Below are 26914 nucleotides of genomic sequence, written 5' to 3'. Positions count from 1 at the left end.
GGGGTGGGGGGCTAGAGCGGCCGCTCCCCCAGGCCTCGCCTGCCGCGCTGCCTCGCCCGGCACCATAGAGAGGCAGGAGGCCGCTGGCCGGAGGGGCCGCGCCCCCATTGGTCAGCGCCGGGTGATCCCCAAAATGGGGGCACCCCAAAATGAGGGCACCCCAGTATGTGGCACCCCAAAATGGGGGCACCCCCTACACGGGGCACCCCAGTATGTGGCACCCCAAAATGAGGGCACCCCCTACACGGGGCACCCCAGTATGTGGCGCCCCAAAATGAGGGCACCCCCTACACGGGGCACCCCAGTATGTGGCGCCCCACAACGGGGCACCCCCAAAACGGGCACCCCCAAAGCCTGAGGGCCGCACACACGGGCACCCCCCACACCAGCCCCCCCACAGGGACCCCCCGAAACCGGGTCCCCCAACGCGGGGTCCCCCAGCGCGGGGTCCTCCGGGCCCCCCCGTGTCTCTGGGGGCGGGGAGCCCCGAAGGGGGGGACCCCCACCGCAGGGACCCCGGGCGGGGCGACCCCGCCCCCGCCCGCCCCTCCCTCCCCCCGCTCCCCCCTCGCCCCCCTCCACTCCCCTCCCCCGTGCCTCCGCCCCCGCCCTGCCCGCATCACCCCGCTGCCGGTCCCCCTGCCTGCTCCTGCCCGCATCAGCCCCGCTGCCGGTCCCCCTGCCCCCTGCCTGCTCCTGCCCGCATCAGCCCCGCTGCCGGTTCCCCTGCCCGCTGCCTGCTCCTGCCCGCATCAGCCCCGCTGCCGGTTCCCCTGCCCGCTGCCTGCTCCTGCCCGCATCAGCCCCGCTGCCGGTCCCCCTGCCCGCTGCCTGCTCCTGCCCGCACCCCCGCTGCCGGTCCCCCTGCCTGCACCCCTGCCCGCCCTGCCCATGCCCGCCCCGCGCCCCGGCACCCGCTGCGTGACCGCGTTCTTCTCCTACGAGACCGCCAAGTCGGTGGTGGTGAGGAGCTGGGTGGTGGGGGCCGTCAACCGCGGCGTGCAGCTCCTCATCCTCGCTTACTTCATCGGGTGAGGCCCCCGGGGCCCCCCCGCCGCCCCCCCTCGCCCGGGGCATCGCTTGGTGGCACCCGGGTGACAGGCGGCTGCTGCGAGTGACACCGGGGGGGCGACAAGGGGGACGGGGGGGCGGCGAGGGGACAGCCCGGGCGGTGGCGCGGGGAGGGGGGGGGTGGCCGGGCCAGGAGCGGCGGGTGACAGCGTGGGTGACGGGGCGGGACGGGCGAGAGGGTGACAAGTGTGTCAGTGCCGGCAACGCCGGGCGTGCCCGCAGGGGTGACACGGGGGGACAGCGGGGAGGGGTGCCCGTGGGAGTGACACGGGGGACAGCGAGGAGGGGTGCCCGTGGGGTGACAGCGAGGAGGGGTGCCCGCGAGGGTGACACGGGGGACAGCGGGGAGGGTGCCCGCGGGGTGACACGGGGGGACAGCGAGGAGGGGTGCCCGCGGGGGTGACAGCGAGGAGGGGTGCCCGCGAGGGTGACACGGGGGACAGCGGGAGGGGTGCCCGTGGGGGTGACACGGGGGACAGCGAGGAGGGGTGCCCGCGAGGGTGACACGGGGGGACAGCGGGGAGGGGTGCCCGCGAGGGTGACGGGGCGGTGGCGGTGCCGGAGCGTGCGACACGAGGGGGACGACACGGAGAGCGCGTCCGGCGGGTGGCGGGCGGGGGACAGCGCCGGGGCGGGGGCAGCGGCACGGCGGCAGCGAGTGGCGGGGGTGGGGGGGTCCGGCCGCGGCCGCTCCCGGGGCCGACGGCGGCCGGGGGCGGGTGCCAGGCGCCCGTCGGGGGACCGGCGGCCCCGGGTGCCGCGGGGCGGCGGTGGCGCCGGGGGCGGCGGGGGGTCCCGCGGGGGCGGCGGGGAGCGCCGTCCCCGCCGCCAGCCCCCGCGGGTGCCGTCGCAGCTGGGTGTTCCTCCATGAGAAAGCCTACCAGGTGCGGGACACCGCCATCGAGTCCTCGGTGGTGACCAAGGTGAAGGGCGTCGGGCGCTACGCGGGCCGCGTGCTGGACGCGGCCGACTACGTCACGCCCCCCCAGGTGAGGGGCGCCGGGACCCCCCCGCCCCCCCCGCCTCAGTTTCCCCTCCCGGGCGGAGCCGGGGGCGGGCAGGGCCACGGTGCCGTTCCCCAGGGCACCTCGGTGTTCGTGGTGGTCACCAAGCAGATCCTGACCGAGAACCAGGCGCAGGGCGTCTGCCCCCAGGTACGGGCCGGCGGCGGCGGGGGCTCCCCGGGGCGGCGGGGGCTCCCCGGGACGGGGCCCCCCCCCTCCCCCGCCCGCCCGGCCTCACCGCCGCCCCGCAGAGCGAAGCCGAGTACCGGTGCAGGGCCGACCGCGACTGCCGGGCCGGGAGCCCCGCCACGGGCAGCGGTGAGGGCCCCGCCCGGGGCTGGGGCTGGGGCCGGGGCCGGGGCCGGGGCCGGGGCCGGGCGCGCTGACCGGGGCTCCGGCAGGGCTGCTGACCGGGCGGTGCGTGCCCTACAACGGGACCCTGCGCACCTGCGAGGTCCGGGGCTGGTGCCCGCCGGAGGTGGACAGCGTCGACGTGTGAGGGGGCCGGGGACACGGGGGACCGGGGGACCCGGGGGGACACGGGGGGACACGGGGGACCCGGGGGACCGGGGAACACGGGGGGACCCGGGGGACACGGGGGGACACGGGGGGACACGGGGGACACGGGGGGACACGGGGGGACCCGGGGACCGGGGAAACACGGGGGACCCGGGGGACACGGGGGACCCGGGGGACCGGGGAAACACGGGGGACCCAGGGGGACCCAGGGGACCGGGGGACCGGGGAAACACGGGGGACCCAGGCGGAGCCGGGGGGACACGGGAGGACCCAGGGGGACCCGGGGGGACACGGGGGGGACTCGGGAGGATACGAGGGGAACACGGGGGGACACGGGAGGACACGGGGGGGACACGGGGAGACACGGGAGGACCCGGGGGGACACGGGGGGGACCCGGGCGGACCCGGGGGAACACGGGAGGACCCAGGGGGACCCGGGGGGACCCGGGTCCGCGCCCCCGCGCCCAGGGACGCCGCCTCTCCCAGCCCCGTGATGCTGGAGGCCGAGAACTTCACGCTCCTCATCAAGAACAGCGTCCGCTTCCCGCTCTTCGGCTTCGAGAGGTGGGCGGCAGCGGGACGGCGGGGACGGGCGCGCCGCCCTGCCCCCAGCCCGGCCCTGACGCCCCGTCCCCGCGTCCCCCGCGTCCCCCGCGTCCCCCCAGGGCCAACCTGCCGCCGCCCGGCAGCGGGGCGGAGCTGGGCCGGTGCCGGTTCCACCCCGAGCGGCAGCCGCTGTGCCCCATCCTGCGGCTGGGGGACGTGGTGCGCCTCGCCGGGCAGGACTTCCCCACGCTGGCCGCCACCGTGAGCGGGGACACGCGGGTGGGGCGTGGGGACGCGGGGGCGTGAGACGGGGGGCGCGGGGACGTGGGACACGGGGGTGCGGGACATGGGGACGCGGGGGCGTGGGATGTGGGATGTGGGGACGTGGGACACGGGGGTGCGGGACATGGGGACGCGGGGGCGTGCGATGTGGGATGTGGGGACGTGGGACACGGGGGTGCGGGACATGGGGACGCGGGGGCGTGGGATGTGGGATGTGGGGACGTGGGACACGGGGGTGCGGGACATGGGGACGCGGGGGCGTGAGACGGGGCTGTGGGGACGTGGGACACGGGGGTGCGGGACAGGGGACACGGGGGCGTGAGACGGGGCTGTGGGGACGTGGGACACGGGGTGCGGGACATGGGGACGCAGGGGCGTGAGACGGGGGCGCGGGGACGTGGGACACGGGGGTGCGGGACATGGGGACGCGGGGGCGTGAGACGGGGGGCGCGGGGACGTGGGACACGGGGGTGCGGGACATGGGGACGCGGGGGCGTGGGATGTGGGATGTGGGGACGTGGGACACGGGGGTGCGGGACATGGGGACGCGGGGGCGTGAGACGGGGATGTGGGGACGTGGGACACGAGGATGCGGGACATGGGGACGCGGGGATGTGGGATGTGGGGACACGGGGACATGAGATGTGGGGATGTGGGGACACGGGGGTGCGGGACGTGGGGATGCGGGATGTGGGGACACGGGGACGTGAGACAAGGGATGTGGGGACATGGGGGTGTGGGACGTGGGGATGCGGGGATGTGGGGACACGGGGACATGAGACAGGGGACGGGGGGACATGGGGATATGAGACAGGGGATGTGGGGACATGGGGGTGTGGGACATGGGGACACAGGGATGTGGGATGTGAGGACATGGGGACACAGTCGCATGGGATGTGGGGATGCAGGATGTGAGACGTGAGACGGGGGGACATGGGGAGATGCGATGTGCGGATGTGGGAGCACAGGGACATGGGACATGGACCTTGGGGACACAGGGACATGGGACATGGGGATGTGGGGACACGGGGATGTGGGACGTGGGGACAGGAGGACATGAGGATGCAGGACGTGGGGACACGGGGTGTGGGGATGCAGGGATGTGGGATGTCGGGACGGGATGTGGGGACATAGGCATGGGGGACGTGGAACTTGGGGACACAGTGATGTGGGACTTGGGGATGTGGGGATGCGGGGACGCGGGGACGTGGCTGTAGGGGCATGGGGCCTGGGGTGTGGGAGGCGGGGATGTGGGACGCACAGACACGGGGACACGGGACGTGGGGCGCGGGGACAGGGGGATGCGGGATGCAGGGCACAGCGGTGTGGGGACGTGGGGACAGGGGGATGTGGGGGTGCGGCTACCTGGGACGTGGGGCATGGGGACACGGGGCCGCGGGGCGCGCGGCGCAGCTGACGCTGACGGCCGGGGCAGGGGGGGGTGCTGGGCATCAAGATCGGGTGGGTGTGCGACCTGGACCGGGCCTGGGAGCGCTGCCTGCCCCGCTACTCCTTCACCCGCCTGGACGGCCTCGCCCGCCCCCCCGCCCCCGCCTCCGGCTACAACTTCAGGTAGGGCACACGCCGCCGCACGGGGACACGCGTGTCACACGCGTGTGCGCAGCCCGGCATGGCCCCCGGCCCCCTGTCCCCGCGTCCCTGCGCAGGCACGCCAGGTACTACCGCTGGCAGGACGGCACCGAGCGCCGCACCCTCACCAAGGCCTTCGGCATCCGCTTCGACGTCCTGGTGTATGGCAACGTACGTGCGGGGCTCGGGGCCTCCCGGGGAGCTGTGGGGGCCGTGGCGGGGGTGGGGACCCCCCACCAACTGGGGTCTCTGCACCCCCAGGCCGGGAAGTTCGGCATCGTCCCCACCCTCATCAACATGGTGGCAGCTTTCACCTCCATTGGCGTGGTGAGTTGTGGCCGTTCTCAGCCCCCATGCGGTGGCATCTCCCTGGGGGTGGCTTGGGAAAGGCCCTGTGCACCCCACAGGTGTGGGGCAAGGGGGACGGTGCTGCCCCATAGTGATTGGGAGGGGGATGGAGGAACACCCCACAGTTGGGGGGCAGGGGGATGGCAGAAAACCCCATAGCCGTGGGGCATGGGGACACAGCAAAGCCCCAGGCTGATGGCAGCCTGGTTCCATGGGGGGCTGTGGGGTGTTGGGGGTGCCCCATAGCACGGGGGCCCCCCACCCCAATGCTGCCGCCCCCAGGGCACGGTGCTGTGCGATATCATCCTGCTCAACTTCCTGAAGGGAGCCGAGCACTACAAGGCCCGCAAGTTCGAGGAGGTCAGCCATGGGGCTGGGGCCGCTGTGGGGCTGGGGCCATGCTGGGGTCACCTCCGGGAGGGGCTGGATCGGGCCACACTGGGGGATGTGTGGGGCTGGCTGGTGGGGGAGGCATGCAGGCATTGCCTCTGAGCCCCCCCGGGTGCCCTGGCTATGGGGCAAGGACTAACCCGACGCCCATTCCCTGCCCCACAGGTGCCAGAGGCTGGCGTGCCTGCGGCCCCCGCCAGCCCCACGGCGTGTCCCCCCGGGGTGCTGGGGGGCTGCAGCCGAGACAAGCAGTCCACTGACTCAGGCACCTTCTCCCTCGGCCTCTAGCCCCGGGCACCGTGGGGCAGCCCCCCGCCTGCCTCCCGCTGTGGGGCAGCCCCCTGCCTGCGCCCGGCCAGGGGCCCCCCGCATCCCCCCATGGCTGGCACCCCCTTTCCCGCACTGCCAGTGGGACAGGGCACAGGGGGCGTATGAGGCGGTGTGGGTGACGCTGGTGGCCGTGGGGCAGGGCTGGCCGTGGGGACAATGTCGGGGCCATGGGGGTGGCAGCAGGGGCACAGGGGACAGGGCATGAGGTGGCACTGGGGGCGGCAGAGGGACACAGGGGCCGTGGGGGTGGCACTGGGGCTGGCAGAGGGACATTGGGGTATGGGGGCATGGCACAGGGGACGTGGGGAGAATGGGGTGACGCTGGGGGTGGCAGAGGGGCGCAAGGCCCGTGGGAGTGGCCCAGGGGTGGCAGAGGGGCACAGGGCCCCAGGGATGTCCCCCAAGGGCCACCCAGGTGGGCACCAGGGCTGGGGTGCCCGGGGTGTGGGGACGGGGGACACAGCCCTCTGGGTGCCATCCGGCTGACCCCTGGTGCCCTGTGACCGCCAGCACGTATGCGCCCGGTGCCACCGCGGGAACCTGGCCACCACCCACAGCCCGCTCATCTGCACCGGGGCCACTGCCCATGGCCGGGTGAGGGGCTCACCAGGACCCCCGCCGGGCTCCTATGGCCCACCCTGTCCCCAGTGCCCACCCTGGGTGCCCCAGTGTCCCCAGTGCCCACCCTGGGTGTCCCAGCCCTCTCCCAGTGTCCCCAGTCCCCATCACTGGGTGTCCCAGCCCTGTCCCCGTGTCCCCAGTGCCCACCCTGGGTGTCCCAGCCCTGTGCCAGTGTCCCCAGTGCCCACCCTGGGTGCACCAGCCCTGTCCCAGTGTCCCCACTGCCCATCCTTGGGTGTCCCAGCCCTGTCCCCGTGTCCCCAGTGCCCACCCTGGGTGTCCCTGCCCTCTCCCAGTGTCCCCAGTGCCTACCCTGGGTGTCCCAGCCCTTTCCCAGTGTCCCCAGTGCCCACCCTGGGTGTCCCAGCCCTGTCCCCGTGTCCCCAGTCCCCATCTTTGGGTGCCCCAGCCCTGTCCCCGTGTCCCCAGTGCCCACCCTGGGTGCCCCAGCCCTGTCCCAGTATCCCCATTGCCCAGCCTGGGTGTCCCAGCCCTGTCCCAGTGTCCCCAGGGTGCCCCAGCCCCGTTGCCCCCCCCAGCCCAGGTGCCCAGTGCTCCCCTCAGCAGGTGCCACCTGGCCGGGGGGCCCCACCCCACGTCCCCCGGGTCCCCGCAGCTCCCACATCTCTGGCCGGGGGGCTGGGGTGGGCCCCTGGCGCTGGGTGCTGCTTCCTGGGGCAGTGGGTGCTGTTGGGTGCCAGGGGTGACACCCCCCCCCCCGAATGGGTGCTGGGGACGCGTGGGCAGCCAGGGGTGGCTGCCGGTGCCGAGGGGCTCAGCCCCCCCAGTGCCCCCCACCTCTGCACCCCCCGGCACCCCCCCGCTCCCAGCCGGCCCCACGCCGGGGGGCTGCACCCCCCACCCCAATAAACCTTCGCTCGCAGCACCCATCCGTCTGCAGCCTGTGCGGGGGCGCGGGGCGGTTATGGGGGAGGCCTGGCGGGGGGGGCCGGGGCGCCGGGATGGGAGGTCAGGGTGACGCCGTCGGGCTGGGGTGGCCGTGGGGTCCGGTGTCACGGACCCCGTGCCCCCCGCTTGCCCATGCAGGGGCCGCGCAGGATACACGGGACACCCCTGTCCCCGCCCCCCCCGCTGCGCACCCCAGGGTGCTTCCCACCGCCCCCGTTACCGCCCCAGCACCCACGCCGGGGCCCCCCGGCACCCCCGCCCGGGGCCCGAACACAGAGATGGGTGCTGAAAGCTGACACTTTATTGAGATCCGGGGTGGGGGTGCAGCCCCCCCGCTGCGGGGCCAGCGGGGCGGGCCAGCGGCAGGGGGTGCCCGGGGGGGCGCGGGGCCGGGGGCACCCGGGGGGGCTGAGCCCCTCAGTACTCGCAGACGAAGGGCAGCCTCATCCGGCAGCGCAGGCTTCTCCAGTGTCCGTCTGCGGGGAGGAACGGGGGGGTCAGCCCCGGCACCCAACAGCACCCACCGCCCCGGGGACCACCCCCACCCCCAGGGACCCGACCCTCCCCCCGGTGCCAGCCCCCACGCTGCCACGTCCCAGCCCCCCTCCCGCCTCCCCCCGAGACCCCGGCATCCGCCCCCACTCGCCCACTCGCCCGCGGGCAGAGGCTCCCAGCACGGCCCCCCAGGCCCCGGGTGCCCCCGTGCCCCCCACACCCCCCGCCCCCGCGCCCCCGCCCCACTGACTGTTGATGCAGAGCGTGGTGCAGTAGGGGCGGGAGCGCAGCGGGTACCCCCGCAGCCAGTACGAGTAGTTCCAGCGGGTCCGGTCTGCCCACTTGCAGTGCACGGTGCCACCCTGCGCAAGGGGACAAGGGCATGGGGACACCCCCGGCAGCGGGCGGGGGCCGGGGGATGGCGGGCTGGGACAGCCAGGGACGGGCGTAGGAACGGGGGGACAGGGCGGGGACAGCCCGGGTGGGCGCTGGGGACACTGGGACAGGGCTGGGGCACCCGAAGGTGGGGACTGGGGACACTGGGACAGGGCTGGGCCACCCAAAGGTGGGGACTGGGGACACGGGGACAGGGCTGGGGCACCCGAAGGTGGGGAATGGGGACATGGGCACAGGGCTGGGGCACCCGCAGGTGGGGACTGGGGACACGGGGAGGGGGCGGGGCCACCCAAAGGTGGGGACTGGGGACACTGGGACAGGGCTGGGACACCCAAAGATGGGGACTGGGGACATGGGGACAGGGCTGGGGCACCCAAAGATGGGGACTGGGGACACTGGGACAGGGCTGGGCCACCCAAAGGTGGGGACTGGGGACATGGGGACAGGGCTGGGGCACCCGAAGGTGGGGAATGGGGACACGGGGACAGGGCTGGAACACCCAAAGATGGGGACTGGGGACACTGGGACAGGGCTGGGCCACCCAAAGGTGGGGACTGGGGACACGGGGACAGGGCTGGGGCACCCGAAGGTGGGGAATGGGGACACGGGGACAGGGCTGGGGCACCCGAAGGTGGGGACTGGGGACACGGGGACAGGGCTGGGGCACCCGAAGGTGGGGACTGGGGACACGGGGACAGGGCTGGGGCACCCGAAGGTGGGGAATGGGGACATGGGGACAGGGCTGGGGCACCCGAAGGTGGGGACTGGGGACGCGGGGACAGGGCTGGGACACACAAAGGTGGGGACTGGGGACACTGGGACAGGGCTGGGGCACCCAAAGATGGGGACTGGGGACATGGGGACAGGGCTGGGGCACCCAAAGATGGGGACTGGGGACACTGGGACAGGGCTGGGCCACCCAAAGATGGGGACTGGGGACATGGGGACAGGGCTGGGGCACCCGAAGGTGGGGAATGGGGACACGGGGACAGGGCTGGAACACCCAAAGATGGGGAATGGGGACACGGGGACAGGGCTGGGCCACCCAAAGGTGGGGACTGGGGACACTGGGACAGGGCTGGGGCACCCGAAGGTGGGGAATGGGGACACGGGGACAGGGCTGGGACACCCAAAGATGGGGACTGGTGCCATGGGGACAGGGCTGGGGCACCCGAGGGTGGGGACTGGGGACACTGGGACAGGGCTGGGACAGCCAGGGTGGGCGCTGGGGATACTGGGACAGGGCTGGGGCACCCGAAGGTGGGGACTGGGGACACTGGGACAGGGCTGGGCCACCCAAAGGTGGGGACTGGGGACACTGGGACAGGGCTGGGACACCCAAAGATGGGGACTGGGGACACGGGGACAGGGCTGGGACACCCAAAGATGGGGACTGGGGACACTGGGACAGGGCTGGGGCACCCGAAGGTGGGGACTGGGGACACGGGGACAGGGCTGGGGCACCCAAAGATGGGGACTGGGGACACTGGGACAGGGCTGGGGCACCCAAAGGTGGGGACTGGGGACACTGGGACAGGGCTGGGGCACCCGAAGATGGGGACTGGGGACACGGGGACAGGGCTGGGACACCCAAAGATGGGGACTGGGGACACTGGGACAGGGCTGGGGCACCCGAAGGTGGGGAATGGGGACACGGGGACAGGGCTGGGACACCCAAAGGTGGGGACTGGGGACACGGGGACAGGGCTGGGGTGCCCAGGGTGGGGACTGGGGACACTGGGACAGGGCTGGGCCACCCAAAGGTGGGGACTGGGGACACTGGGACAGGGCTGGGGCACCCAAAGGTGGGGACTGGGGACACGGGGACAGGGCTGGGGCACCCGAAGATGGGGACTGGGGACACTGGGACAGGGCTGGGACACCCAAAGATGGGGAATGGGGACATGGGGACAGGGCTGGGACACCCAGGGTGGGCACTGGGGACACAGGGACAGGGCTGGTGCCCCCAGGCCGGCAAGGTGCCATGAGGCCGGGGTGGGTGGTGGGCGCAGGGTGGGGGGGTCCCCTACCTGAGGCCGGGTGGTGGCCCCGATCCAGACCTGCCCGCGGGTGGTGCAGAGCCGCGCCTGGCGCTGCACGTAGTTGTTGATCCTGTAGGTGTGGATGGAGGCCAGGCGTCCGTGGTAGCACCGGGCACAGATGCGCTGCGGAGGGGGACACGCTGGTCACGACGGGGACGACGGGGGGCACGCGGTGCCCCCTGACCCCAACCCCCCTGCCCGTCCCCGGCCCACCTGGGCTTTGAGGAAGGTCTGGCAGCGGGTGACGATGACATAGCGGTAGGTGGTGGCACCCAGCGGGTCCGTGAAGCTGACCGCCCGCGTCTCGCTCTCCAGCGGGCACTGGATGTCCTCCTCTCGCGCGTCCAGTGCCTCCTCCTCCGCCTCGGGGTCGGCAGGGGCTGGGGACACCAGCAGACGTCACCCCGGGCACATGGGGTGCAGGGGAGCAGGGGGTGTCCCCACGGTGTCCCCGCGGGGCGGGCGGCGTGGCGGGCACTCACCGAGGTGGCTGGCGGAGGCCGTGCCCAGCAGGGCCAGGACGAGGAGCAGGCAGGGCTGCATGGCGGGGCTGGGGACGCCGGTGGGGCTGGGGACACTGGCACCCTGGGCACCCTCGGGAGATGCCATGTCCCCAGTCACCCTCTGCCACCCTGGGGCCACCCCGCATGTCCCCGGTGACCCTCCGCCACCCCCACGTGCCTTGTACACCTCTGCCACCCCCAGCGTCACCCCATCCTCCCCATGTCCCCTGTGCCATGGGCCAATTCCCGTGTCCCTCTGCCACCCCCGGTGCCACCCCCACAGCCCCCGGCCCCCCATGTCCCTGGTTCCCCACTGCCATCCCCAGCAACCCCTGTCCCCTGGGCACCCTGTGCCACACCGTGCCCCCCGTGTCCCTCTGCCACCCCAGAGCCACCCATGCCAGCCTCAGGGACACCCACCCCGGTCCCCAGCCCTGGCCCCGGCAGCCCCCCCTGCTGTCCCTGTCCCCGCTCCTCACCTGGGACTCGGGGGGCTCTGCCCGCTGCAGGCTGGGGAGCTCTGCCCGCTGTCACCCTTATAGCAGCGACAGGGCCACGTGTCCCCAACCGCAGCCTTGCGACACCCCAGCCCCAGGACCGCTGTGGCCCCCACCCACCAACGCCTGGGCACGGGGGGGCACCCGGGGGGGCTGCCTGCACCCTGCCTGGCCGGGGCACAGGGTGCAGGGGAGGGGGCTGCTGGGGTCTGGGGTGCAGCGAGCATGGGGTGAGGGACGGGCTGGGACAGCTAGGGACAGGCATAGGGACATTGGGAAAGGGCAGGGACACCCAAAGTTGGGCACTGGGGACACTGGGACAGGGCTGGGACACCCAGGGTGGGCACTGGGGACACGGGGACAGGGCTGGGGCATCCAAAGGTGGGGACTGATGACACTGGGACAGGGCTGGGACACCCAAAGGTGGGCACTGGGGACACTGGGACAGGGCTGGGGTGCCCAGGGTGGGCACTGGGGACACAGGGACAGGGCTGGGACACACAAAGGTGGGGACTGGGGACACTGGGACAGGGCTGGGGCACCCAAAGGTGGGCACTGGGGACACTGGGACAGGGCTGGGACACCCAAAGGTGGGGACTGGGGACACTGGGACAGGGCTGGGACACCCAAAGTTGGGCACTGGGGACACTGGGACAGGGCTGGGGTGCCCAGGGTGGGCACTGGGGACACGGGGACAGGGCTGGGGCATCCAAAGGTGGGGACTGATGACACTGGGACAGGGCTGGGACACCCAAAGTTGGGCACTGGGGACACTGGGACAGGGCTGGGGTGCCCAGGGTGGGCACTGGGGACACGGGGACAGGTCTGGGGTGCCCAGGGTGGGCACTGGGGACACAGGGACAGGGCTGGGACACACAAAGGTGGGCACTGGGGACACTGGGACAGGGCTGGGGTGCCCAGGGTGGGCACTGGGGACACAGGGACAGGGCGGGGACACACAAAGGTGGGGACTGGGGACACTGGGACAGGGCTGGGGCACTCAAAGGTGGGCACTGGGGACACGGGGACAGGGCTGGGACACCCAGGGTGGGCACTGGGGACACGGGGACAGGACTGGGCCACCCAAAGTTGGGCACTGGGGACACGGGAACAGGGCTGGGATGCCCAGGGTGCACGGGCCCCAGGGGAGGGGGCTGCCGGGGTCTCGGGGTGCAGGGGCATGGGGATGGGGTGCAGGGGTGTGGGGCGCACAGGAGCGGGGTGCAGGGGCCGAGGGGAGGGGGCTGTGGGGTGCTGAGTCGTGAGCTCTGTGGGGGGAAGGGACGGGACGGGACGGGACGGGACGGGACGGGACGGGACGGGACCGCCCGGGGGGGCAGCGGGGGCTGCGGGCCAACGGCCGCCCGGACCCTGGGGCTCGGCCGTTGGGGAGGAAGCGGCCCTTGGGCAAGCGCTGCCCGGCGGGAGATGGTATCGGCCCCGGCCCGCGCCCCGCAGCCCCCGGCCACGCCCCCCCGCAGCCCCCCCTGCCCTGCGCCCCCAGCCCCGTCCCCGTCCCCAGTGCCAGGGCGCAGGGGCGGGCAGGGGGCGGGCAGGGGGCGGGCAGGGGCAGGCAGGGGCAGGCAGGACCCCCAGGGTGCCCCCCCCGGTGTCCCCAGCGGTTGGGGCCACGGTGGGGGTGGCGCAAGGCTGTGGTGGGGACATGTGGCCCCGTCACCCATACAAGGGTGACAGTGGGCAGAGCCCCCCACCCCCCAGGCGAGGAGTGGGGACGGGGACGGGGACAGCAGGGTGGGCTCAGCCCCCAGCTGCCGGGGCTGGGGACCGGGGTGGGTGTCCCTGAGGCTGGCATGGGTGGCTCTGGGGTGCCAGGGGACATGGGGGCACGGTGTGGCACAGGGTGCCCGGGGAATGGGGTGGCCCTGGGGATGGCAGCGGGGAACCGGGGACGTGGGGGGCACAGGGGGCTGGGAGCCACGGTGGCAGCAGCGACAGAGGGGACGGGGCATGGGGTGGCACTGGGGGTGGCAGAGGGACAGTGAGGACATGGGGGGGTAGACGGGCAGGATGCGGGTGAGGCACACAGAGTGACACTGGGGGTGGCAGAGGGACATGGAGGACGTGGAGTGGCATGAGGGTACCACGGCCGTGGGGGTGGACCGGGGGTGGCAGAGGGACACTGGAGCACGAGGGGGTGGCACAGGGGACATGGGGAGGAGGGGGTGACGCTGGGGATGACAAAGCTTCACTGGGGACATGGGGGTGGCAGAGGGTCACCGGGGACATGTGGGGTGGCAGAGGGTGACTGGGGACATGGCATCTCCCGAGGGTGCCCAGGGTGCCAGCGTCCCCAGCCCCGCCGGCGTCCCCAGCCCCGCCATGCAGCCCTGCCTGCTCCTCGTCCTGGCCCTGCTGGGCACGGCCTCCGCCAGCCACCTCGGTGAGTGCCCGCCACGCCGCCCGCCCCGCGGGGACACCGCGGGGACACCCCCTGCGCCCCTGGGTCCCCCAGCCAGCCCGGGCACCTGGGAGAGGTGCCATGCCCACCCCGCCGGGCCGGTGCCGTGTGCCCCGGGGCTGGCGGTGGGTGGCAGGGGGACCCCCCGGTGCCAGCCCTCACCCCGTCCCCAGTGCCAGCCCCCCGCCACCCCCAGGAGGCCCCCGCAGGCACGGCCGAGGAGGGCCACCAGTTTCGCTACATGGCGGTGACCAAGCTCTGCACCTAGGTGGGTGCCCAGGTGAGGGGGACGCGGGTGCAGCGGGTGCAGCGGGGTGCCCAAGCGTGCCCTGTCCCGCGGCGGCACGGCCGGGAGGTGCTGGGGGCAGCTGGCCCCGGCGCACAGCGCTGCCCGCACCAGGAGCTGCTGAACCCGGCGCCCACCTACGCCCGCCCCACGCCCTGGATCGGGGCCGTCACCAGAGGCAGGCGAGGGCGCTGGGTGCTGGTTATGGGGCGCTGGGGCTGGGTGCCAGGCGCTGGGTGCTGGTTATGGGGCGCTGGGTGCCGAAGCAGCTCTGCAGCGGGGGGCGGCGGGGGCCGCAGCGGGAGGACGCCAGCCCCTGGAACTACGCCAGCGAGGCGCCCACCCAGCCCTGCCGCCCCTTCGCCACCTGCAGCACCCTCAGCACCCACGGTGAGGCACCAACACCCCCCACCCACCGCACCGGGGCACCCGGGCACTGGGGGCACTGGGAGGGGGCACAGGGCACTGGGGCACTGGGGGGCACTGGGAGGGGTACAGGGGGCACTGGGGGCCACCCCATGGCCCTGACGCTGGCCCCTGTCCCCAGATGGGCTCTGGAGAAGCAGGTTCTGCTTCCGGCTGCGCCCCTTCATCTGCCACTACTGAGGGCACCCAGGGGTGCTGCCACGGCCCCCCCAGTCCCTGGGGACCCGCAGTGGCCCCTGTCCCTGACCCAGTAAACCAGAGGTGCCCTGAGGCTGCGTGTCCGTGTCTGCCGGGGGTCCGTGCCCCCCGGCCCTGGGAGGCAGTGGGGTCCTCCTCCAACCCCATAGCAGACACTGGAGAAGCCCCAGCGGCGGGGGGCGCTGGGAGGGAGCAGCTCAGCAAGCAGAGGGGTCATCAATGTTTATTCCTCCCCCAAACACGGGGTCCTCCCTGACCCCTCTGGCACAGCAGAGCCCCCCACGTCCAACAGCAAAATGGGGTGCAGCGGGTGCTGGGCGCTGGGCCCGCAGCTGGCGGGTGCGGGGCTCAGTGGGGCACCTCGGCGGGGGTCTTGGCGCCTGGGGTGGCTGCGAGGGGGGTGCCAGCAGCCCCCAGCTCCTTGGCTCGCCGCCGGCACTCACGGGCCACCACCATGGGACTGACAAAGGCCACCAGCACCACAGCGATGAGCCCCAAGTTCACCTGGGGGAGAAGCGTCAGGGCATGGGGCCGGGGGGCTGGCCCCGGCCCGGGGGGTGCCCCTGGCCCAGCCCCACAGCCCCCCAGGTCCCCTGTGCTAGGCGCAGGACCCCCGTTCCCCAAGGGACAGGACACCTCACCTACTGCGGACCAACACCCTCATCCCACCATGGACCAGGGCCAGGACCCCCATCCCACCGTGGGGCAGCACCCCCATCCCTCCCCCAGGCAGGACCCCATTCCCCCATGGGGCAGGACCCCCATCCCACCATGGGGCAGGACCCCCATCTCTCCTGGGGGCAGGACCCCCATCTCTCGGCCGTGGGGCAGACACTCACATAGAAGGGGTCCCCGTGGAGCGGCCCTTGCACCAGGGCGACGCAGGGGTACTGCAGCAGGGCCACCAGCGCCGACAGCGCCATGGCCAGCCCGTACAGCTTCCCAAAGTGCTGCGGAGGGAACCTGCCCGGCCACCCACCGCGTCACCGCCGCGCCCTGACCCCCGCCCCGCCACCCTGTCCCCTGCCACCCCCGCCCTGACCCCGCCACCCTGTCCCCTGCCACCCCCCTGACCCTGCCACCATCCCCTGCCACCACCACCCTGACCCTGCCACCCTGTCCCCTGCCCCCCCTGCCCTGACCCCGCCACCGTGTCCCCTGCCACCCCCACAATGACCCTGCCACCATCCCCTGCCACCACCCCCTGTCCTCCACTGGCCTGTCCCCCCCCACCCCATCCCCTGCCACCGCCACCCTGACCCACCGCCCCGTCCCCCGCCACCGCGGCGGCCGCAGGACTCACGCGATGGCCAGGAAGGCGGCGTTGCCCCCGTAGAGGAAGGAGCGGCTGAGCACCTGCAGCACGAAGGTGGCGAACTGGACGGGCAGCACGGGCACCGCCGCGCAGATGGAGAAGAGCACGCACTGCGTCACCGTCACCACCAGCGACAGCACGGACGCCTGCAGGTCAGCCAGCGCGCCCCGGGCTCCTGCGGGCACGGAGGGGTCAGGGCGCGGGGGGGGACACACGTCCCCACGCGCCGTGGGGTCAGGGCCCCTCGGTGCCTCGTCCCCAGGCGCAGCAGAGTCGGGGCACGGCGGCAGCGGCGGCGCCCGGCCACGAGCCCCGCTGGGGGCGCGGGGACATCGGCAGCAGGGACGCTCACGGGGACCCGCGGGGCCGGGGGGGGAGGGGGGGGGGCTGGGGCCGGTTACCCTCGGCGCGGGGGGCCTTGCCCCGCTTGTGCCGGTCGAGGATGAAGCCGTTCCATGGGGCGCAGAGCACCCCGCAGAGCTGGGTGAAGGCGAAGGCGTTGGTGTAGGTGCTCACTGCGGGGAGACGGCGTCAGGGCGGGGGCCGGGCCCCAGCGGGGCGTCCCCGGGCGTGTGCCCCCGTCCCGGCAGCCGAGCCCTACCCAGGCGGGGGTCTCCGCGGGCCAGGTGGTCGAGGAGGGGGTTGAGGGTGCCGATGAAGAGGTAGTGGCGCAGCTGCATGACGGAGAGCCAGGCCACGTGCCACGCGAAGAGCCTCGAGCGCACGCAGGCCCCGAAGGGCGTCCCGGGGGGGTCCCCGCCTGCACCCGGGGGTCAGGGGCGGGGACACGCCGGGACCCGCCCCCAAGGCCCCGCCCCGCCCCCAGGCCCACCCGCTGCTGCCCCGTCACTCCCACTCGCTGAGGGGCCCCCCCGGCCACGCCCCTTCTGCTGCATGGCCGCGCCCACCCTCGGGCCACACCCAGGCACAGCCCCGCCCAGCCCCCAGGCCGCACCCTCGTCATCTGCATAGCCACGCCCAGCCTCGGACCACACCCAGGCACAGCCCCGCCCAGCCCCCGGGCCGCCCCTGCGGCCACGCCCACCTCACATACATGCCAGTCACCGGCATGGCCACGCCCACCCGAGATGAGCCCATCCCCGCCCCCGCGGACAAGCCCCGCCCCCGGCACCTCTGGGGGCGCTGGGCTCCAGGGGCATCTCCTCGGGGCCGGCCTCCCGCGGCGGGCGCTTCTCCTCGTAGGTGCGGTACGACTGGGACCGCCCCGGGCACCGCAGCCTGCAGCACCGCCCGCCCATCACCCCCGGCACCCCACCGCCCGTGGGGCGGCACCCACCACCACCCACGGGATGGGACCCACCACCACCCACAGAGTGGGACCCACCAACCACCATGGGATGGGACCCACCACCACCCACAGGGTGGGACCCACCAACCACCATGGGATGGGACCCACCACCACCCATGGGATGGGACCCACCAGCCACCACGGGATGGGACCCACCACCACCCACAGGGTGGGACCCACCAACCACCATGGGATGGGATCCACCACCACCCATGGGATGGGACCCACCAGCCACCACGGGATGGGACCCACCACCACCCACAGGGTGGGACCCACCAACCACCATGGGATGGGACCCACCACCACCCATGGGATGGGACCCACCAGCCACCACGGGATGGGACCCACCACCACCCACAGAGTGGGACCCACCAACCACCATGGGATGGGACCCACCACCACCCATGGAATGGGACCCACCAGCCACCACGGGATGGGACCCACCACCACCCACAGGGTGGGACCCACCACCGCCCGTGGGGCGGGACCCACCACCACCCACGGGATGGGACCCACCACCACCCACAGAGTGGGACCCACCAACCACCATGGGATGGGACCCACTGCCACCCATGGGATGCGACCCACCAGCCACCACGGGATGGGACCCACCACCACCCACAGGGTGGGACCCACCAACCACCATGGGATGGGACCCACTGCCACCCATGGGATGGGACCCACCGACCACCATGGGATGGGACCCACCACCACCCACAGGGTGGGACCCACCAACCACCATGGGATGCGACCCACCACCACCCACAGGGTGGAACCCACCAACCACCATGGGATGGGACCCACCACCACCCATGGAATGGGACCCACCAGCCACCACGGGATGGGACCCACCACCACCCACAGGGTGGGACCCACCAACCACCATGGGATGGGACCCACTGCCACCCATGGGATGGGACCCACCGACCACCATGGGATGGGACCCACCACCACCCACAGGGTGGGACCCACCAACCACCATGGGATGGGACCCACCGCCACCCACGAGACAGGCATCACCACCACCACCACTCATGGGACAGGACCAACCACCCACAGGACCGGCACCGCCATCATCACCACCACCCATGGCGAGGGCACCACCAACCGCCCGTGGGACGGCCGCCCCACGGCCACCACGGCAGGCCGGGCCCCCCCGTGCGGCGCTGCCCGCGCGTGCAGGCAGGGCCCCTACCCGTAGCTGTAGGCGGGGGGCAGCGGGTAGGGGATGCGGGTGCGGGGCATGAGGAAGAGGGTGCGCAGTAGGTGCCAGGCGCTGCAGGCTGCCATGAAGAGGAACATGGCCCGCAGGGACAGCCCGCGCTCGTACAGCACCTGGGGACGGGGACAGGCTGCCACCGAGCCATGCCGGCCACCCGCCGCCGCCCCAGCCCCACGCCACGGCCCTGCTCCGCCCCGGCTGTGTCCCCACACGTGGCCCCAGCGGTGGCCCAGCCGTGTTCCTGACTGCGCTCCCTGCTGCGACCCAACTGTGTCCCCAGCGGTGTCCCTGGCTGCGGCCCGCTGGTGGCCCCTGCTGTGTCCCCACAGCTGTGTCCCCTGCTGTGCCCCCAAATATGTCCCCTGCTGTGACCCATCTGTGTCCTCCGGCTGTGTCCCCAGCTGTGACCCAACCGTCCCCAGCTCTGTCCCCAGCCCTCCCCGCCGTGCCTGTGCCAGGGACGGGCACCCGGGGGCACCCAGCACCGCCCCCGGCACCCCCCGGCATCACCACGTCCTCCCCCCCACGCCCACCTTGATGATGAGGAAGATGGCGGACGAGGAGTCGAAGGCCCCATTGTAGAGGGTGATGATGATGGAGCGGTACTTCCCAAAGAGGTTGCCCACCTGGCACAGAGAGACCCCCCCGCGCCGTCAGGGACCCCCAGCACCGGGCAGGGTGCCCCTGCTGCCGGGGCGGGGGTCAGGGTGCCGGGAAAACTCACCTGCATGTTGGTGAGGATGAGGAGGATGCCGCCCACCGACAGCATGGACATGGCCGGGAAGAGCAGCACTGCCAGCTCTGGGGACACGGGGGTCAGCGGGGACAAGGAGGGGTCCCCGCGGGCCCCCCCGGGGCTGGGGCACCCGATGCCCGTGGGGTCTCACCTGGGGTGGAGAAGGCGACGAGCAGGGTCCCACTGGTGTAGAGGGAGCTGAGACGTGGGGACAGCGGTGACGCGTGGGGACGGGGTCCGGGCAGGCAGCTGGCACCCCCGCGCCCCAGCGCTGCCGTCGCATCGGCACCCAGCACCCCGATACCTCATGGGTGCCTCACCGCCGCCCGGCACCCCCAGGGCCAAGGGACGTGGGGACATGGGGGGCCCCTCCGGTTATGGGGACAGTGGGGGGACAGAGGGTGTCTGAGGGGCTGGGGGCAACGGCTGTGGAGGGCTCGGGACACGCTGGGGACATTCGGTGGCACTGGGGGACAGGCTGCAGGAGGGGCTGTCCCAAAGCTAGCGCCCTGGGCTGGCGCGGGTGCCCCCCCGACGCCGCGGGCGCCCCCCGCGCAGGCAGGGCCCCGCCCGCCCCACCCTGCCTGGCCGCCGCGATAACCGCCCGCCCCGGCAACGTCCCCCGCCCCGCCCGCGCCGCCAGCACCCTAACGACGAGCCCTCGCCCCCCTGGGCACCCACGGGTGCCCCGGCCCTGCCCGCCGGCGCTGCCCCCCGCGCCCGCTCACATGGCGATGAGGCGGGCGACGGTGGTGCCGAAGCGGTCGAAGATGAAGCCCATGGGGAAGGTCATGAAGTTGTTCATGAAGGAGCCGATGGTGAAGACCAGGGAGAACTGCTCATCCTGCCGGCTGCAGTCTGCGGGGCGGCCGTCAGCGGGGACAGCGGGGACACAGGGACAGCGGGGACACGGGGACACGGGCACGGGGACAGCGGGGACACGGGCATGGGGACAGCGGGGACACGGGCACGGGGACAGCGGGGACATGGGCACGGGGACAGCGGGGACACGGGCACGGGGACAGCGGGGACACGGGGCACCGCAGGGCATCAGGACAGCAGGGACACGGGGTGCCACAGTGGACAGGAATAACAGGGACCTGGGGCACCGGGACAGTGGGGACATGGGGCACCACAGGGGACATGGACAGTGGGGACATGGGGCACTGGAAAAGCTGGGGCCTGGGGCACCAGGACTGTGGGGACACGGGGCACTATAGGTCACCAAGCAGTGGGGACGTGGGGCGCTGCAGGGCATGGGGACAGCGGGGACCTGGGGCACCACAGGGCACCAGGCAATGGGGACGTGGGGCACCTCGGGCCACTGGCACCACGTGGACGCAAGCACGCAGGGGACACAAGGCAGGGTGACAGCAGGGCCAGGGCCACCACAGGGATGGGGGCGGCGGCCGGTGGTGGCCGGGGGATGGGGACCCTACCGGGCAGCAGGGTCCGGTTGGGGCTGGGGGTGGCGGTGGGCTGGCACAGGTCCTTGAAGTAGCCCAGGTCCTTGAGGACGAAGACGAGGGAGGCCCAGCCGAAGATGACGCCGCAGAAGGCCCCGCACTCCAGCAGCCCCGAGAGGAGGGTCGCCAGGCGCTTGGCCACCCCCGCGCCGCCCCCCGCCATGTCACCGGCCTGGGGCGTCCCCGCCGCGCCTGTGGGGGGGCAAACGCTGGGACATCACACCCCGCCTGGCACCCACGTGGTGACACCCCCTGCCCCCACCCGGCGCCCAGAGCGGGGGCCTCGGGGCACGCGGGCGCACGTGGCCACCCGGGCAAAGGCCGCCGTGGTCCCGGCTCTGCCCCTTGTCCCCGGCCGCCGGCCGCCGGCACCGGTCCCCTGTGCGCGCCAGGGCACGGGCGAGGGCCCTGCTGGCGGCCGGGCCTTTGCACGCGCGTGCGCGCGTGCTCGCACACGTGCAGACGCACGCTTGCACGCGTGCGCGCGCGGCGGCTCCCCCCGCGCCCCGGCGCCCCCCCACCCACCTGCACGAGGCCAGGCCCTCCCACCGTCACCGCCGCCGCCACGGAGTTTGGACCCTGGCGCGGGTGTGCCTGGGGCACGCACCCGCACCGCGCGCACCCGCACCGCGCGCCCCCGCACCCCCCGCCGGCACGGCCCCCCACGCTAATCTCCCGGGAGCACCCACGGGCCCCCCGGGGCTGCCGGCACCCAATAGTGGCTCGGTCCCCCCGTCACGCCGCGGCCCCCCCGCAGCCTCCCTTATCTCCCCGCACCAGCCCGTCCCAGGGACCTGCCACCTCCCCCGGGCGCCCGGCGTGTCCCCTGGGGGCCTGGCGCAGACCCTGGGGACACCGGCGCAGACCCTGGGGACACTGGCACACCCCCCTGGGGGCCCCGGCAGTCCCCGGGGACCTGGCACGGTCACTGGGAACCTGGCACGCCCCACCGGGGGCCCTGGCACAATCCTTGGGAACCTGGCACGCTCCCTGGGGACGCTGTCACCCTGCCAGGCGCGCTGACGCACCCCCTGGGGCCCCAGCACATCCCCTGGGGACGCTGACATGTCCCCTGGGGACCCTGGCACGGCTTTGGGGACACCGGCACTCCTCTGGGACCCCGACACCCCTCCCCGGGGGCCCCATCATGCCCCCTGGCACACTGCCAGGGACTGTGACGTGTCCCCTGGGGACACTGTCACCCCCCGGGGACCCCACCACTACACTGGGGGCACCGTCACCCTGCCGGGGGCCCGTCACCCTCCCAGGGAGCTGCCACACCCAGGGGACACCTGGGCAGCCCGGTCCGTCCCTGTCAACCCCTGACCCACGTGGCCGGGACCCCCCGTCCCTCGGCGTCACCAGCGCGACCCGCAGCCCGGTGCCACAGGCACCAAGGCCACGTCCCCCCTCACCATCACCCGTGTCCCCCCCGTCCCGCTCACCCGCAGACTCTCTGCGCCCGCCCGAGCCGCCCATCAGCGTGTCCCCATGACGCCGTGCCACCGTCCCGAGGCCCGTCGCTCCGGCCGGTGTAATGGCCGGTAATGAGGCCTCATTACAGCGGCCGAGCGGCTAAAGATTAACCGGGCACCGGGGCCAGCTGGTGCCGCGGCCCCGGGCCGGGGGGGCTGTGCTATCTTTAGCCGCCCGGCGGGGGGGCAGCGGCCGGGGCACCCGCCGCAGGGACACCGGGGACGGTGGGGAGCCGGGGACGTCGCCTTCCCGGCGCTGCCGGTGACACCCCGCTGCCACGGCGGGCAGCTGCCACAGGCACCCCGAGACAGCCCGTCACGGGTGTCGCTGCCGGGGCACCCCGAGACACCCACTGTGGGTGTCCTTTGCCACCAAGCCATGCTGGCAAGCCTCAGCCATACTGGTCACTGAGCCGTACTGGTGCGTCCCGGCCACACTGGTGCGTCCCAGCCATACTGGTGCGTCCCAGCCATACTGGTCACTCCAAGCCGTACTGGTTACCCCAACCCATACTGGTGTGTCCCAGCCACACTGGTGCGTCCCAGCCATACTGGTGCGTCCCAGCCATACTGGTCACTCCAAGCTGTACCGGTTACCCCAAGCCATACTGGTGTGTCCCAGCCATACTGGTCACTCCAAGCCGTACTGGTTACCCCAACCCATACTGGTGCGTCCTGGCCACACTGGTGCATCCCAGCCATACTGGTGTGTCCCAGCCATACCGGCCACTCCAAGCTGTACCGGTTACCCCAAGCCACACTGGTGTGTCCCAGCCACACTGGTGCGTCCCAGCCATACTGGTGTGTCCCAGCCATACTGGTCACTCCAAGCTGTACTGGTTACCCCAACCCATACTGGTGTGTCCCAGCCATACTGGTCACTCCAAGCCATACTGGTTACCCCAACCCATACTGGTGTGTCCCAGCCATACTGGTCACTCCAAGCTGTACTGGTTACCCCAAGCCATACTCGTGCGTCCCAGCCATACTGGTGTGTCCCAGCCATACTGGTCACTCCAAGCCGTACTGGTTACTCCAACCCATACTGGTGTGTCCTGGCCACACTGGTGCGTCCCAGCCATACTGGTGCGTCCCAGCCATACTGGTCACTCCAAGCTGTACCAGTTACCCCAAGCCATACTGGTGTGTCCCAGCCATACTGGTCACTCCAAGCTGTACCGGTTACCCCAAGCCATACTGGTGTGTCCCAGCCATACTGGTCACTCCAAGCTGTACTGGTTACCCCAACCCATACTGGTGTGTCCCGGCCACACTGGTGCGTCCCAGCCGTACTGGTCACTCCAAGCCGTACTGGTTACCCCAACCCATACTGGTGTGTCCTGGCCACACTGGTGCGTCCCAGCCATACTGGTGCATCCCAGCCATACTGGTGCGTCCCAGCCATACTGGTGCGTCCCAGCCATACCGGCCACTCCAAGCTGTACCGGTTACCCCAAGCCATACTGGTGTGTCCCGGCCATACTGGCCTCTCCTGCCCAGACTGGTGAGCCCCTCACACTGGTGAGCCCCCCCATACTGGTGAGCCCGGGTCGGGGGCCCCTGGCACCGGCGACTCCGGCCCCTCCGGCCGCGCTGGCCCTGCCGTGTGCCCCCAGCTCACCCCGCGCCGTGACTGGGGGGCAGCTGGGGACAGGGGAGCCCCCCGCCCGCAGCGAGGGACCCGGCGTCCCGCGGGGCGCGGGCGGGCTGGGCCTCGCTCCAGCTCCTCCAGCCTCGTTCGCTTTAATAATTAATTGTAATGAAGGCCAGCGCTTTCCCGCGGGGCCTGCCCGGTCCCCGGCACGCGCGGCCCCCCCGGAGGCTGCTGTGGGGCTGGGCTGCGGGTGCCCCCGAGCCCCCTCCTCACCCCGCTGCCCTCCCGCGTGGGGCGTGCGTGGGGTGCCCCGGGGCGGGCAGCGCCGGCGCCCCACGGAGCAGGGGCAGGGGCCGCGGCGTGGGGCGGGCGGGCAGCGGCGGCAGGCCGGGCCGCGAGGACTTTGCCCACGCACGTGTGGCGGGGGGGACGCACGTGGCCCCGGGGCGGGCAGCCGCCGGGCCCGGCCGCGCCAGCGCCCAGAGCCTGCCCCACGCCACGGGGGAACGGGGCACCCTGCGGGGCCCGGGGGTGCTGGGGGGCGCAGGGCAGGCGGCGGCTCGTCCCCGAGCGGGGAGCCCCCGGCACGGCACCCCCGGCACGGCACGGCACGGCCCCGCGCCCACGGCACGGCACGGCCCCGCAACCCGCGGCCCCGCAGCCCCGCGCTGCGCCGGCGCCCGGGCCCGGCCCGCCCCGCACCCCCACGGCCCCCGACCCGCCCCTGCGGCCACGCAGCGCCCCCCGCCCCCGCCCCCGCCGCCGTCGCCGCCGGCCCGGGGGGCCGGGACCATCCGGGCCCCGCCGCTGCCGCCCGGCCCCTCCCGCCGCATCCCGGGCGCTGCTCACCCGCGGCCGCGGCCCGGCGCGGCGGGGAGAGGCGGGCGCAGCTCCGCGGCCCCGGCCCGGCCGGTGCTGCCGGTGCTGCCCGGTGGGCCCCGGTGCCGCCCGGCCCTCCCCGGCGGCGGGCGGGGCGGGGCGGGGCAGCCCGGACCCGCCCCCCCGGGCGCGGCGTGGGGGACGCGGGAGGCGGCCCCGGTGGAGCGGCCGCGGGGGGTCAGCCCGTGGGTGCGGCCCGGGAGGGGCTGTCCCGGCCGGGAGCCCCTCCCCGCAGCGCGCCGCGGCGCTGCCCGCCCCCCCGGGCCCCCCCCGGCGCCGTGCCCGTGCCGCCCGCGGTGTGTCACCCCTCGGCCACCCCACCCCCGGGCCCCCGCGTGTGCCCCCGTCAGCCGTGTGCCCCCCCATGCCATCTCCAGGTGCGCCTGGCGTCCCTTCTTACCTGGCGTCCCTGAGACGCTCTCCAGCTGGGGCCACCCCTGGGCCACCCTTGAGTCACCCTTGGGCCACCCTTGAGCCACCCCTGCGCCACCTTTGGGCCACCCTCGGGCCAGCCTTGGGCCACCCTTGAGCCACCCTTGAGTCACCCTTGGGCCACCTTTGGGCCACCCTTGGGCCAGCCTTGGGCCACCCTTGAGCCACCCTTGAGTCACCCTTGGGCCACCTTTGGGCCACCCTTGGGCCACCCTTGAGCCACCCTTGAGCCACCCTTGAGTTACCCTTGGGCCACCTTTGGGCCAGCCTTGGGCCAGCCTTGGGCCACCCTTGAGCCACCCTTGAGTCACCCTTGGGCCACCCTTGGGCCACCCTTGAGCCACCCTTGAGCCACCCTTGAGTTACCCTTGGGCCACCTTTGGGCCAGCCTTGGGCCACCCTTGAGCCACCCTTGAGTCACCCTTGGGCCACCTTTGGGCCAGCCTTGGGCCACCCTTGAGCCACCCTTGAGTTACCCTTGGGCCACCCTTGGGCCACCCTTGAGCCACCCTTGAGCCACCCTTGAGTTACCCTTGGGCCACCTTTGGGCCAGCCTTGGGCCACCCTTGAGTCACCCTTGGGCCACCCTTGGGCCACCCTTGAGTCACCCTTGGGCCACCTTTGAGCCACCCCTGCACCACCTTTGGGCCACCCTTGGGCCAGCCTTGGGCCACCCTTGAGCCACCCTTGAGTCACCCTTGGGCCACCTTTGGGCCACCCTTGGGCCAGCCTTGGGCCACCCTTGAGCCACGCTCGAGTCACCCTTGGGCCACCCTTGGGCCACCCTTGAATCACCCTTGGGCCACCTTTGGGCCACCCTTGGGCCAGCCTTGGGCCACCCTCGAGCCACCCTCGAGTCACCCTTGGGCCACCCTTGGGCCACCCTTGAATCACCCTTGGGCCACCTTTGGGCCACCCTTGGGCCAGCCTTGGGCCACCCTTGAGCCACCCTTGAGTCTCCCTTGGGCCACCCTTGGGCCACCCCGGGCCACCTCCAGCTGTGTCATCCCAGAGCCACTCCCCGGCCAGGCCCGCCGGTGCCACCTGCAGCGTGCCATCCCGCCTGCTCTGCCAGGCCCTGCCCGCAGCTCTGCCCGCTCACGCCCTGGGCGTGCCGTCACCTGCCTGTCCCTGGCACCCGCCCCACTGCCTGCCTGGCCCCGTGCCCCCCTGCCTCCGCCCCGCCTGGGGCACCCACCGTCCCTCCCATCGCCCTCCCCTTGGCCGCCCACGCCACGTTCGGTCCTCCGTCCGTCTGTCCTCCCGCCGCCTCATCCGTCCGCCCGTCCACCCATCGGTGCTTGCAGCCACCCGTCCTGTCCCCACCCGTCCCCACCCCTCCAGCCAGCCCTTCATCTGCTCAGCCCTCCGTCTGTCCATCACCCATCCATCTGTCCGTCACCCACCCATCTGTCCATCATCCATCCATCTGTCCGTCACCCATCCACCCGTCTGTCCATCACCCACCCATCTGTCCATCATCCGTCTGCCCGTCACCCATCCGTCTGTCCCCCTCCAACCACAACTCCACCCGTCCTCGCGCCCGTTCAGCCGTCCGTCTGTCCCACCACCCTCCAGCTGCCCGTCACCCGCCCTGCCTGCGCCCTGCCTGCG

The 26914-nt window shown here is 73.2% G+C and overlaps 3 protein-coding genes across 7 annotated transcripts; 1 reads left to right on the top strand and 2 right to left on the bottom strand.

Moving 5' to 3' along the window:
* The first annotated feature begins 782 nt into the window (after nt 1-782).
* Nucleotides 783-6256, top strand: P2RX3 (purinergic receptor P2X 3). Of its 3 annotated transcripts, XM_072865804.1 has the most exons (12): nt 783-1031; nt 1925-2060; nt 2154-2225; nt 2327-2393; nt 2477-2570; nt 3081-3158; nt 3260-3401; nt 4858-4994; nt 5090-5183; nt 5274-5339; nt 5643-5720; nt 5916-6256. In XM_072865804.1, exons 1-12 carry the CDS (start codon nt 892-894, stop codon nt 6036-6038), a joined length of 1227 nt encoding a protein of 408 aa, XP_072721905.1. In that variant the 5' UTR covers nt 783-891; the 3' UTR covers nt 6039-6256. The 3 variants fall into 3 exon arrangements, with proteins under 3 accessions (XP_072721905.1, XP_072721904.1, XP_072721906.1); XM_072865803.1 differs by having other exon boundaries at nt 1925-2225; XM_072865805.1 differs by lacking the exon at nt 4858-4994 and having other exon boundaries at nt 1925-2225.
* A 1651-nt stretch (nt 6257-7907) lies between these two features.
* PRG2 (proteoglycan 2, pro eosinophil major basic protein) lies at nt 7908-11095 on the bottom strand. The gene is made up of 5 exons (XM_072865821.1): nt 11026-11095; nt 10757-10923; nt 10532-10666; nt 8356-8467; nt 7908-8086 (listed from the first exon to the last, which is right to left on the bottom strand). Exons 1-5 carry the CDS (start codon nt 11084-11086, stop codon nt 8028-8030), a joined length of 534 nt encoding a protein of 177 aa, XP_072721922.1. The 5' UTR covers nt 11087-11095; the 3' UTR covers nt 7908-8027.
* A 3991-nt stretch (nt 11096-15086) lies between these two features.
* Nucleotides 15087-24970, bottom strand: SLC43A3 (solute carrier family 43 member 3). 3 transcript variants are annotated; one of them, XM_072865801.1, is made up of 13 exons: nt 24839-24970; nt 20894-21112; nt 20183-20312; nt 19606-19652; nt 19443-19519; nt 19252-19344; nt 18692-18831; nt 17320-17426; nt 16789-16947; nt 16589-16702; nt 16176-16362; nt 15712-15835; nt 15087-15376 (listed from the first exon to the last, which is right to left on the bottom strand). In XM_072865801.1, exons 2-13 carry the CDS (start codon nt 21081-21083, stop codon nt 15221-15223), a joined length of 1524 nt encoding a protein of 507 aa, XP_072721902.1. In that variant the 5' UTR covers nt 21084-21112; nt 24839-24970; the 3' UTR covers nt 15087-15220. The 3 variants fall into 3 exon arrangements, with proteins under 3 accessions (XP_072721902.1, XP_072721901.1, XP_072721903.1); XM_072865800.1 differs by lacking the exon at nt 24839-24970 and adding an exon at nt 21446-21557; XM_072865802.1 differs by lacking the exons at nt 16789-16947; nt 24839-24970 and adding an exon at nt 21446-21557.
* Nucleotides 24971-26914: the final 1944 nt, after the last annotated feature.

Source organism: Ciconia boyciana, chromosome 6 (assembly GCF_034638445.1).
Source record: "Ciconia boyciana chromosome 6, ASM3463844v1, whole genome shotgun sequence".
In the NCBI taxonomy this organism is placed as follows: domain Eukaryota; kingdom Metazoa; phylum Chordata; class Aves; order Ciconiiformes; family Ciconiidae; genus Ciconia; species Ciconia boyciana.
Note: the sequence above shows the minus strand (reverse complement) of the source record. Positions and strands in the feature narration are given on the sequence as shown.